Genomic DNA, 12,592 nt, shown 5'->3' with positions numbered 1-12,592 from the left:
CAGGCCCACCTCCCTGAACGACAGGCCCGCCTCCCTGATGGCCAGAACTAAGGCAGAGCCAAGAAAAAGAAGAAGCAACTCTTCCTACCTGGGGCCTGTCAGGTAAAGGGTGGGCGGGAGTTGGAGTTGGAACACAGCATTTCTGGTCTCACTTACCTCAGACTCATCTGTAGATTCTTCCACAGATACTTCCTGAAAAAAAATCACAAGGAGAAAAAAAAAGTTAGTTAGTAACTTGGCCCAAGAAAAGAGTTAAGAAAATGCATCTACAAGGCAGCTGGATAGTGTAGTGGATAGAGCACCAGCCCTGAAGTCAGGTGGACCCCGACCCCGAGTTCAAATCTGGCCTCAGGCACTTAACACTTCCTGGCTGTGGGACTCTGGGCAAGTCACTTAACCCCAACTGTCTCAGGAAAAAAATAAAGAAAAGAAAAAAGGTATCCACCTAGGAACTATAATATCAGATTAAGGTAATGGTGTGGGACAGTCTGGTTCAATTGCCTTCTTTTTTTCTCCTTTGTCACATGGGATAGCCCACTGGGAATGGGGAAAAGGGATGCTTCAGAAATGGAGGTGATGCAAACCATTAGATTACAGTAAAAATTAATGTCCAAACAATCAAAAGAAAACTTTTTGAAAAATCGAGAAATCCTCTCCCGGCTTCCTTTCTGTTTGGTGATTTTTTAAGTACCCACTGATGGGAGGCTAAGAAGACTTAAGACCCAACAACCTGAAAAAGCAGGATGTCACTCCGGCCTTGTCCATATCCTTCAGCACCCAAGCCCTGTGAGTGGTGGGAACACTACCCACCACAGTCAGCATCCCCCAGAAATACCAGCCAAGTGGGATTTGGAAACTTTCCCTCCCCATTTATCAATCTCCCCTTATCCTGCCCCCTGTAAGAGGCTGGGGCCCTCTCTATCAGGCTCCTCCTGCAGCAAGCCGCCACAGCGCCATTAGTATGGCTGGGGCAAGAAAGGCCTCTCTTGCTTAGCCAATTTTCAAGCCAATCCCCCATCCATGGGTTCCCTATTAAACACTTCACAAAGCAGCCATCTGATTTCCATCTGTTTTCCTAACTATCAACCTTTGGACAAACTCTGCCTCGAAGCATACTTTTTTCTGCCTTTAGACAATGAATCTTGCTGTCCCGGGGGAAAAAAAAAGAAAAAAGGGAAAAAATTGACTTTACTCCTGCCTGCTAATCTCTCACCTGTCCACTGAAAGGGAGAATCTGCTGATGCCGGGCGTCCTCAAAGAGGTCAGCAAAATGAAGATTTACTTAATGTACTTATAGTTATCAATAGCAATAAAAGGGCCCCACTAATATGCTGACAGTGAAAGTAAGCATTTTACAAGGCCCTGGACAGAAACCCAGAGGGAACAAAAGAGGCAGCCACAAATAATGGCGGGACTCGGACGGTACACTAAGGCGCACCTTTCTGCATTTAAGACTGCATGTTCATTAGTCAGAATATGAAGGGAAAAAGCAACCACGGGGGGCCCCATCATTTACATTAAGGAACGTTTGGGACCAGAGACAAAGAGTCAAATAAAGCACAGCCTAGAGGCCCGAAAAAATCACCAGACCTTATGGCTGGCAATCAGTCTAGCCAAGAGCACAGCCGGACACAGCCGGGTGTGCAGTGGGTGGTGTGCAGGCCCGGCTCAGGAGTACCTCTAAGTCCAGTCAGAGTCACTTAACTAACCACTGTCTGCCTCGGTTTCCTTATCTGCAAAACAGGAATAATAAGAGCCCCGATCTCCCAGGGTAGCAGTAAGGCTAAAATGAGATATTTGTAAATTGTTTTGCAAATATTACACAATGTAAATGCTGAGTATTGCTTTTATCATCTTATTATCTTCATCATTCTTGTCACCAAGGTGCCTAAAATTCCCAAGAACAAGATGATAAGGCAGTGAATCTTCAAGTGTTTTATCCTTTTCTTTCCTGTTTTATCCTCCCTTTTGGGGAAGTAGATCTTTGAGAAAGGCCAGCAGTGGTCATTGATATCAGGAAAAATATAGGAAAATTGCTTGGGGTTTCACACGCAGGCTTGAATTTCACAAAATCTACAAGTCAAAAATGAGAGTGTGAGGTCCTTGCCAATTCTAGGAATTTAGCAACGAGTTTTCTGATGTTAGCTCATCTTAATGCGACTTTCCTCAGATTTATCAATGGACTGTGATTTCATTCATTTTGTGATTTCCTCTGATTACAAAGGTCATCCATACCTGCCCACTCTGGGTTCCCAAACTCCATCCTCCCCTAACCTTCCCAATGTGAAGTGGGAAGGTGGGGAAGGGTGGGTGGGGTAAGGCACTCAACATGCCATGGAGTTTCCCAGAGTCCTTCTGGAGCCTCTTCATAAGGTCTGAGAGCAAAGGAGTGACTTGGGAGCCACTGTCCTCTTCACTCTCATCATGTGACATATGATCAAATCCCAATTTGCCATCACTTCCCTCACACAGTTCTCCATTTGTAACATGCTACAGACTTACCCCTATCAGGGCCTCCCCGATGGGTAATGCTCAAAATCTGAGCTCCAAAGAGAATGACATTTGACTTGGACGTACATCATCAAATCAGAGGAACTTTGCGATTTCCTAAAAACAGTGACCCCACTTTCCTCCTCCCGTTCCAGGCACGAACCCAGGGTTTTGGTCCCTGGCAGGACTCGTCCATGGACACACGGTGATGGACCAGCTCTGTGGATCGTTCATTTCTAGTCACGACAACAGCAAGCTCCCTTCATCTATTTTTTTCCTCTGTGGAGATTGAGGGCTAATTCTTGAGGAAGGAGGATGGATCTCCTTCAAAAGGCTCAGAAATATTCCAGGCTTAACCATCCAGCCCAAGGACATCCACAAATGAGAGCATGTGGCCCACGGCCCCGTCCACAGCAAATCCCTTTTCTGCCTGGACTCCCACTGGCCCTTCTGCAGGTCAGTACCAAGCCTCTCCTGGCAAGGCTCCCTCTGCTCCTGCCTTGCTTGCGACATCCTGATCCTCCTTCCGAGTCTTCCCACACACCGCTCCCCAACAACTCTTCCCGTGGGCCACAATGGCCCACTTCCTCTTCAGATCCAAGCACAGGATGCTCTCCATCTCCTTGCTCTACCTGCCCCCCAAGCCTCTCCTCACCTCCCTGAGAACCGCCTCCTACGAAACTTCCCAGCAGCAGCACCTGCCTGCCAGTGGATCCCCTCCCCAAACTTTTGCATATATTGGGTATAACGTGCAGATGACCCGCAGTGAGGAGGAAAGCCGGCCGACACACTGGGTGATCGATGATTTTAAAAGATCTGAACGAAGACACGAATCTAACATGATGAACCTTAACAAAGAAACAGCTTAACAAGTTGGTTCAGCAGTCCATCTTCAAAAGCACATTCAAAGGAAGCAGAACTAGATAGGCCTCTGTCTGAAGAGGACCTCAAAAGCCCAAGGACCCCAAGCTCAAAGAGCCAGTGAAGTAATATAGCAACTGCTAGAGTTCCCGGATATCTTGGTTTTCACTGGTCTCTGGACTGCGCATTATCACCCTGCCTCAGCCACTTTTTCATCATGGAGCTTTGTCCCAGCTCTTGGGACTTCCTCCCCCATGCAAGCCCTCATAGCTATTGCTTCCCTTGGACCTTTAGGATTTCCCTCCTACCTCCAGGGTTTCTCTTGTGCCTGTGGGGTTTCCCCTTCAAGAAGAATGGGCCAGGCATATGCTGTCCCTTTCCTGGCTATGCCCAACTCTCAGGGCTAGTGCCAGCTATGCCCTCTACATGGTTCCCTTCTCTCCCCCATCAACTTTCACTCCCTTTTTTTTTTTTAATAGTTTTCCCCTCTGGGGGAAATGGAAGCCACTTTAGCGCCCAGACTGGCTCTTTCTGCTTTTGTTTGTAACCCTAGCACTTAATTAATTAATTAATGTATAATGCCCATACAAGGTCTTGATCAATGCTTGCTGCTGAGTGGCAATCCCCAATACTCTGCCCTGGTCTGACCAGACTGGGTTCAATTCCGATGTCCCGTTCCCAGGATAATGAGAAGCAGAGGCAGACTCGCAGGGAAATCGGTACCGAGGCCCTGTGACGGCGAGCCAAAGGAGCTGGGGATGGTGAACCTGAAACAGCCGTGCTTGGGGCTGGGTGGTGAGGAGAGGACGGAGATTCTCATAGCCTAAAGACTCTTACTGGGGAGACTCTTCATGCTTGACTCAGGGGGAAGAATTAGAAACACCGCAGAGAAGACATCAGGGACAAACTTCTGAACCATTCTGGGCTGCTCCAGGAGGTGCAGTCACCCTCCCACCCCCCAACCAGAAGTCTTCAGGGAAAGGCTGCCTACCTGGGCCAGGAACACCAGCTGCACAGGAGCCAGACGCCTGCCCAAGAGCCAAGAGACTTTCCTTCTGGCCTTCCTTCCAAGGACTCCTGAATTTCCGTCCACATCCCACCGGGGGACTTTGTAAAAGTTTGGGGCCATCGTGGCCTTTATGTCCAATCACAGTATCCTCCCGTCCATGATTCCACAGGAGAAGAGAGCGGACTGTCTTCCTCTATGCCCATTTCTAAGGGGAATCTCCTTCCAATTACATAATTTTAGAGGCTGGTTTCAAATAGATCCTTCTCCTGTTAGGGAAAATCGTCTTATTTCTCATTTTTTCCTTTTCCTTTCCGTTCACTGGAGGGACCCTCAAGTACATCGTGTACAGAAATGTCCAAAATCTGTCTATATTCAATATACTTGAGGGTCCCTCCAGCACTGAAGGGAAATTTCAGCCCACAGTATTAGGGATGCTGTTGCAAGCCGCCGAGAGGGATGAATATATGGCAACATCAAAAACTCCTCTTCTTTCAAGAGAGTTTTGCAGCCTGGCAATTTTTCAAAACGTCCTAGAATATTCAAGTTAAAGAGAGATTTGTTTGATACTCAGTCTTAGCCGGATAGTCAGTGTTGGCAGGTGGTAAAGATGCCCAAATGCCTTTCCTCTAAATGCCCATTGCCCAGAATTTCCCAGAAGCCAGCTGAGCTTGTTAGTGAGACACATTCAACATCACAATGAAATTGAATGGCTGGCGACACGGAGCACTTGTGACAGCTAAAACCAGAAGGCTCGGTCAGAAACCGTCCCCAAAGACCACAAACCCAAGAAGCAAAGCCAGATGGTCTAAGCTGATTCTTGGGGATTTTCAATAGCAAGAAATTCGGGGAAGAATAAAAACAGGTTCTGTTTTATGTACTCCACTTGGTTCAGAGGTTAACATCAGATGAGCGGAACTGTTTGTTCCTCATGAACTCAATACTATAAGAAAACAACCCAATCAACAAGCATTTGTTAAGCACCCTACTGTGTGCAATCCCCCTCCCCCTAAAAATCCCTAGAAATGCTATTACCAAGGCAGAAATAGCAGGTTTTGGCAGCAGCCTGGATAAGGGGGTGAGAGAGGGCGAGGATTCTGGGATGACGCCTAGACCGAAGGGGTGTGAAGATGGGGGCCCGTCATCGACTCTCCCCACAAAAACTGGCTCATCTGCCCTTTTCTTCTCTGTTCAGTCACCTGACAACATTTTGCCCCCCACACACACACCTCCTGCCGGGTCTAGCCCCACGCTCCCCAATCCTTCAACTTCCTACCATCCTCCACACAGCTGCCAGATGTGGCCACATCACCTCTCCTCACAAAGTCCTCTAACAACTCCGTTTGCTTCCAAAGCTGTTCACAACTAACTCACTTGCCTCTTATTCAGCTCCACGCTGACCTCTCCCCAAAGAGCCTTCTCCCTTCCGGCCCCCGCCGTGGCCGTCCCTTCCACCAGGAGTGCCCTCCCTCTTCACTTCCACAGCTTTGGAGTCTAGGCTTCTGAGCTTCCTTTGCAATTCACATGAAGTCCTCCCCTCCCAGGAAGCCCACCTTGCTCCTTCCTCTCAGGACCTTCTTCCTGGGAATTCTTGGTGTCTACTAGGTAATTTTCTACAGGCCCATAGTTCCCCCCCTCCTCCCACCTGACACCTAGTTGACTATAGGTTCCTAGAGGCCAAGGGCTGCTTCATTGTTTGCCTCAGGCAGCAAAGTGGAGTCCTGGACTCCATTGGGAAAGAAAAAGACCAGGGTTTGAATTCTGACTCAGATACGGGGGATGTTGCTTAATCTCAATGAGCCTCAGTTTCCTCATCCGAAAATAGGGATAGCATCTACCTACCAGGGCTGTGAGGACCTACACAAAGGGCTTTGCAAACCACCATCACTGCTACTATGGTCAAATCTTCAGCACTCAGTACAGTGTAGACACTGGGTCATACAATGCCTGCTCAAGGAATGCTCTCTCGCAGCCCTGAGCATCTGCTTACCCAGCCTCCCACTCCTTGACACCCCACCCCAGAAACCATCCAATGACAGAGGCAAGCACCCCACGCTCCCGGGTACCCCACTCTCCCGTCACAGTGAGTTCTGTACCCATCCCCTGCCTCTCAATCACACATGACCTCTGCAGATGGGGGGAGGGGTGTGGGTGCTGGGCTAGCTCCTGACCTTCCGTGCCCAGCACAGGCCTGCCTTCCTTGCACATGGAGGGGCTGGTGAACATCAGTCAAATTAAATTTACTGTCACCTCACAAATCAGGAAAAATAAAGCATAAAGGAGGAGACTCCAGTTCCTGGAAGTTCAATACTTAAGACTGGTGTTGCCCATGGAAGACAGCGGGCGCCTCCTAAGGCCGGCACCATCTGCTTTGGCAATTTTTAGTAGCGCAGACATTGAAATCAGGTTCAAAAGTCAACACTTAAACAGCAGCGGTGAGACCAGGCCCAGCCCCAGCCACGGGGCAGAAGAGTCCGCTCCTAAGTGACTTTCCGGTTCGGCATCCTGATCTCGCTCAGTTTAGGAACGCTCACTTAAGGTACACACTTCCCACCAGGATGCCTGATTTCAGAGAGCCTGACTTTGCCGTCACACCATTAGACCATGAACTGGGGCTGTTTCTGCCTAAGCCTAATCCAAGGCACCTGGAGGAGCCACAGTGGAGTACAGTGGGGCTGGAGCCAGAAAGACACGAGTTCAAATGCTGACTCAGACACTTATCTGGCTGTGTGACCCTTAACCTCAGTTTGTTGTTGTGAAAATCAAATGAAATTAAAAAAAAAAATAGCTCAGAATCTGGCTCTTGAATTAGTGCTTGTTGACTTAACTGGGAACAAATGTGAACGACCAACTGCAAAGATTTAGAATAAAATAAAATACAAACACAAGCTACAGAGAACATCATTTAATCTTTTTTTGACAAGTAAAAGGTACAGAAGCGGTATTCAATCGGCATCAATATCCCGAGAAATACTAGTCCTGAGAAACGGCTTTCCAGTCTTCTCAGGCTGGAGTGTCCTGACAGCCGATGGCACAGCCTCCTCCCCCTTGCCCTAACAGCCCATACCCAGCATGCCCTCTTCCCCTGCTCCCAAGCATGGCTCCACTTCCCTTCACCCAGGGAAGATCCTATAATGGCCTGGGCACTCTGTGAAGTGCAGGGGGCACACAGACAGTCAGTCAATCAATCAGCCGCTGCCCTGACCTTTAGGAGTTTACCACTTAGGAGAGAAGAGTGAGAGGAAGTCTAAAAAAAGTAAGGGGGATGCAAAGTTAAATAGCAGATTGAGAAATCTGGGGGTTATCTTGGAGATAAACGATAACCTGGGGGCAGGAAGGCTGCCCCAACGTGTCTGCCGGGTGTGTTAGCACAGCAGCAGGTGGGACTGCAGAAGCTGGGGTTCATGGGATAAGGGTGTCCTCTCAGAGTCAGACAGCACTCCATGGACCTCAGCTTCTTCCTTAGGGGGACAACTAGAGACGGAAAGAACGCCAGAGGCCTTCTAGTTCAGCCCCTTCAGTTTCCAATAATAAAACTGAGACCCAGGGAGCTAACAGAACTTGCCTGAGGATCTCCCTTGTCCCATGGCACCTTGCAGCATGGGTCACAAGAAAAAGTGGGGAGACTATGATCGGTGAGAGGGGGAGGGCTCCAAGGAGCTTCAGAAGTCACCTAGTCTCAAGGGTGTAGGCGAGCTTTCAAGGCCTAAAAGTGACACTTCTTACCGACAGACAGGGAAGAACGAAGCGGCCTTTCAGAAGCAAATGAGAAATCAGATGTTCAGCACTCAAACACAGGCACAGGACAAGTAATAAATGCTCAAGCTTCCCCTCAGTCCCCACGGAAAGGCCATTAATATTCATGGCACTTTATTAGAACTTTAATTTTTCCTCATCACCTTTAGGCAGACAATGTCTTCCTGATTCAAGAACTACCCCCTACAGAAACGAAAATGGCTCCAAAGTGAAGGGGGCGGCTGGGGTGGCTCAGCGGAGGGGGAGGCCCCGAGGCAGAAGGAGCAGAGACTTCCTAGCCCGGTGACTTTGAGCCATCCCCCGGAAGGAAAAGGAAAACTCCGACCAGATGGATCGGAAAAAAGAGGGAAGCCCCACAACTAAGTGAATCCCCATTTTTATTCCTGTTACTGCCCAAACGTGTGGCAGGCGTTTTCTCACACTCACACTTGGGTACGAAGTTCTTACCCAAACTGGAATGGCTGAAAATTCTATTAAATTCAACAGCTCCGCGTCTGGGGAGGAGAAAAGGGGAAATGGCTTCTTGGCGCGGGGCTTCCCGCCCTGGGGGGCTCCCACCTGTGAACATAGGCCAAGGGCCTGTGGGGAAGGGGGGCAGCCCAGGGGGCCAGAGGGGGCACCAGGGCATCCCTGCCGGGTACGGAGGGGCCGAGGCCCGAGGACCGGGAGCAGCAAAACCTCGGCCAGACACGATACACCCAAGTCAGAGAGGCAGAAGGCGGGGCAGAGACGCCGGTTTGGGGGATTCGGCAACACTTTAACTGCAAAGACCCCGCCCTCGGGAGGCTGCCCCTGGGGGGGGGGAGGGGGGAGCGACACTAGCGAGAGCGGGCGGGATGACTGAGCTCGTGGGTACGGAGTCACACAGGGAAAGACCCCTCAGACACAAAGTCCTGCCGGGAGGGGCGCTCCGGGCCGGGGAGGTCAGCTGACCCCGGGCACAGCACTCTCACTGGTCATCCTATTTTACAGAGGAAGAAACTGAGGCTCGCGGTGGCTTGAGCGGGAGTCCCAGGCTAAAGACGGCCGGAGGCAGAATTCGAACTCAGCTCCGAGGCCAGCGCGGCCCAACGCACCCTGCGCCCTTCTGGGCACGGAGACCGACCCCAGCCCCTCGTCCAGACCCCGGCCTGGGCCGCAGAACCCGCTTCCTCCCGTTTGGACACGAAAGCCCTCCCCTCCACGGCCCCCTCTCCGGCCTCCGCGCCTTTGCGCCGCCATGCCCCCCGCCTGACGCACCCTCGCTCTTCAGCTCCAGGCAGCGCCCGTCCCCCAAAGGGCTTTATAATAAGTCGGGGGACGGCGTCCGACAAACGAGTGTGAGTCCTCCAGCAGCCTCGGGGTCCCCCCGCGCCCCACACCCCCGAACGAGGCCTCCCGCCGACCGCGGCCCCTCCTCCGCTTCCTCAATACCCACCTTCTCCTCAGCTTCCGCCATGGTGCTGCCGGCAATGTCACGTGGCCTCCCCGGAAGTGACCTATGCCGCGGAACCGGAGCCCGGCGCCTGCTGGGAAATGGAGTTTGGCGCCGCTCCGCCGGCTTGGGGAGCTGTCCAGCTGCTGACGGAGTTGGCCAGGCGGCTGCTCTGGGTGTCCTGCTCTGGGGCCTGGTTCCCAAGAGCGGGGAGGAAAGTGGATGCCTTCGCCCCGCTAGACCAGGAAAGAAAATGTTTGGTCTCCCAAAGCTGCTGGTGCCATCCCAAACCGTATTTATTTTGTGTCACTGACTCCCCAGGGAAATGTAACAAGCCTGAGGACAAAGAGGCTTTCATTTTTGTCCCATATTCCCCTTCTCTAGAAAACCGTCTCACATGCAGTAGGTGAGGGAAACCACTCGTTAAATGACAAAGGAGAACTAAGAAGGGAATGAGCTGAAAAGACAGGGAGAAAGTCATCGCTGGGCATCTGTGAGCCAGAGTCAGACCACCACTTGTCAGAGTTATTTTTGCATGAAGAAAAGGCTTTTACTCAAGCCTGAAGTGAACTAAATGATCTGACGGCATCATAAAAGCTCAAAGGTTAGAGCGACCTCAGAGACCAGCTAATTCAACTGTCCCTGAGAACCATCATTTCTACAATATCCATTAAAAGGTTGATCAGACCCTGCTTGTGACTGGGGAGGGGGGATTTACTGTCTCTCATAGATACTCAACCTCCCATAGTGCCGGGCCTAGAGCAAGGGAGACGCCTCCTCCTGAGTTCAAATCTGACTTCACATATTCACTACCTCTGTGACCCTGAGAAAATCACTTCTTCCTGCTCCCCTTCCCTGCTCAGGTTTTTCACCTCAGGCCTTCTTCATTCATAAAGAACCATGTCAAGTAAATTTTAACATCCCAGGGTCCTTTTCTTCCTTTCATTTCTCTAAGATGAGCTGGAGAAAGAAGTGGCAAAGCACTTCAGTGTCCTTGCCTGAAGCTTGCAAACTCATCCACCTTTTTTGATCCCTGTAGAAGTTGAATGCCAACAAACAAAAGAAATCCTACTACCACTCTCATCCCTTCAACCTCGGCCCCCTCGTGATCCTATCCTGCTTTGTGCTTCCCTAGAAAGACCTGCTGAATTCCTTTCTAGGTGGTACGGTAGAAAACAAGTAAACAAAACCACTGTTCATGGAGTCAGGAAGATCTGATCAAATACAATCACTGACTAGTTGCATGAACTTGGGCAAATCATTCAACTTCTGCCTACCTCCATTTCCTTACCTATAAAATGGAGATAATAATAGTGCTGTCTCTCAGAGTCATGAGGTTCAAATAAGATATTATGAAATCCTTTGCAAATTTTAAGGCACCATATAAATGCTAAGATTGTTATTTCCCCAAACTCATTCCATTTTTAAGAAATACTTTGCATCAAGATTGCGTAATCGTAGACTAACTCAATTTTCATTTTTGAAAGCATCACTACTGTGGTAGAACGGAAAATGCTGAATATGAGATATATCTAGATTTCATCATTTTGTGCACTAAAACCTTTCATTCGATCTCATAAGGAGAATTGAGAGATGTAGGCAAGATGATAAGGCTTCTGGGTGTACTTGGAAGTGGTTGAATGAATAGATCATTAGTCAGTATCCCCAGGAGAATGCCCCATGGATTTCTTTTTCTTCCTGTGCAATTCAACATTTTTACCAAAACCTAAATGCAAGGTGCTGAAAAGGATAGAGTGGATAAAATGCTGATCCTGGAATCGGGACGACTCATGAATTGGAAAAGGAAATGGCAAATGGCAAACTTCTTCAGTATCTCTGCCCAAAAAAATACCAAATTTCTCTAGTAGCTCTGCTGAGAAAAAACAAAATGGAGTCATGAAAAGATTAATAAGACTGAAATTACTGCTTGTTGAAACTGCTATACTTGGAGCTCTAAAACAATATGTTTAGTGCTCAGGTTTTTCATCTCAGGGCCGTCTTCATTCAGAAAGAACCATGTCAGGTAAATTTTAACATCCCAGGGTCCTTTTCTTTGGGTCCAGATTGAGTCAGGAGCTCTTGACTCTGAATCTCATCTCAGACGTTTTCTATGACTCTTAGCAAATCACTTTTCTTTTCTAAAGTGAGTTTCTTCATTTGTAAAACCTAGAGAATTGTGTGTATCAACTTCAAAGGGGAATCTTAAAAATCTAATACAATCCTCTTTTTTTGAATATAGGGAAATTGAGGCCCAAGACTTAGCAAAGTATTACAGACAATAAGAAACAGAACCTGAGTTGAAATCAAGTCCTTTGACTCAAAGTCCATCAATCTTCAAGCTCTGCTAGGCTGCTTAGCAAACAAGATCACAACTATGAAACCCTATAAAAGTGAGCTATTAGGTTGATTATTGTTTTAACAAGTTATTAATATATTGGAAATTTTTAGCTTAAATATATCTCATAAATTTCTGCTGCCCAAAATCTGTGAAAATCAATGCCAGAATTAAATTTATAAATATGAACTATACACTCATATGAAGACAATGCCATAATTTAGCTATCCTTTATATCGCCCCAATTATTATCACAGTGCTCTTTACTCTGAATACCTGATAAATGTTTAATTAGTAGGGATGTGAAGCTACTAACTTGTGCAGTGGATGGAGTGCTGGGATTGGAAGCAAGAAGTCTCATCTTTATGCATTCAAATCTGGCCTCAGACACTTACCATTTGTGGGACCCTGGCCAAATTACTTCACCCTGTTTACCTCAGTTTCCTCACCCAAAAAATGAATAGGAGGGAAAAAAAAGACAAACAACTCAAGTATCTGCCAAGAAAACCCCAAATTGTGTATGAAGAGTCAGATACAACTGAATAACAACAAAAAATGGTAACATAAATTGGCAATAGTTTTCTTCTCCCATCTTTGCCTTTGTTTTTTTTTTTCTGTAAATAATAATGAAATTATGGCAACAGTAATTATTTCTGACATTTATAGAGTGTCTTAATATTTGAAAAATGCTTTGAAAATATGTAATATCCTATGAGATAGCTGCTTTTAT

At 48.2% G+C, this 12,592-nt stretch overlaps 1 protein-coding gene across 1 annotated transcript in view; it reads right to left on the bottom strand.

Annotated features, from left to right (window-relative positions):
• VPS41 (VPS41 subunit of HOPS complex) overlaps positions 1 to 9,587 on the bottom strand; it is a 149,720-nt gene extending 140,133 nt beyond the window's left edge. The window contains exons 1-2 of the mRNA XM_051978695.1: positions 9,531 to 9,587; positions 157 to 192 (exon numbers count right to left, since the gene is read on the bottom strand). Coding sequence (XP_051834655.1) covers positions 157 to 192; positions 9,531 to 9,551 — 57 coding nt within the window. The 5' untranslated portion in view covers positions 9,552 to 9,587. The remainder of the gene's footprint in view (positions 1 to 156; positions 193 to 9,530) is intronic.
• Positions 9,588 to 12,592: the final 3,005 nt, after the last annotated feature.

The sequence above is a fragment of the Antechinus flavipes genome, chromosome 1 (assembly GCF_016432865.1).
Source record: "Antechinus flavipes isolate AdamAnt ecotype Samford, QLD, Australia chromosome 1, AdamAnt_v2, whole genome shotgun sequence".
Classification (NCBI taxonomy): Eukaryota; Metazoa; Chordata; class Mammalia; order Dasyuromorphia; family Dasyuridae; genus Antechinus; species Antechinus flavipes.
Note: the sequence above shows the minus strand (reverse complement) of the source record. Positions and strands in the feature narration are given on the sequence as shown.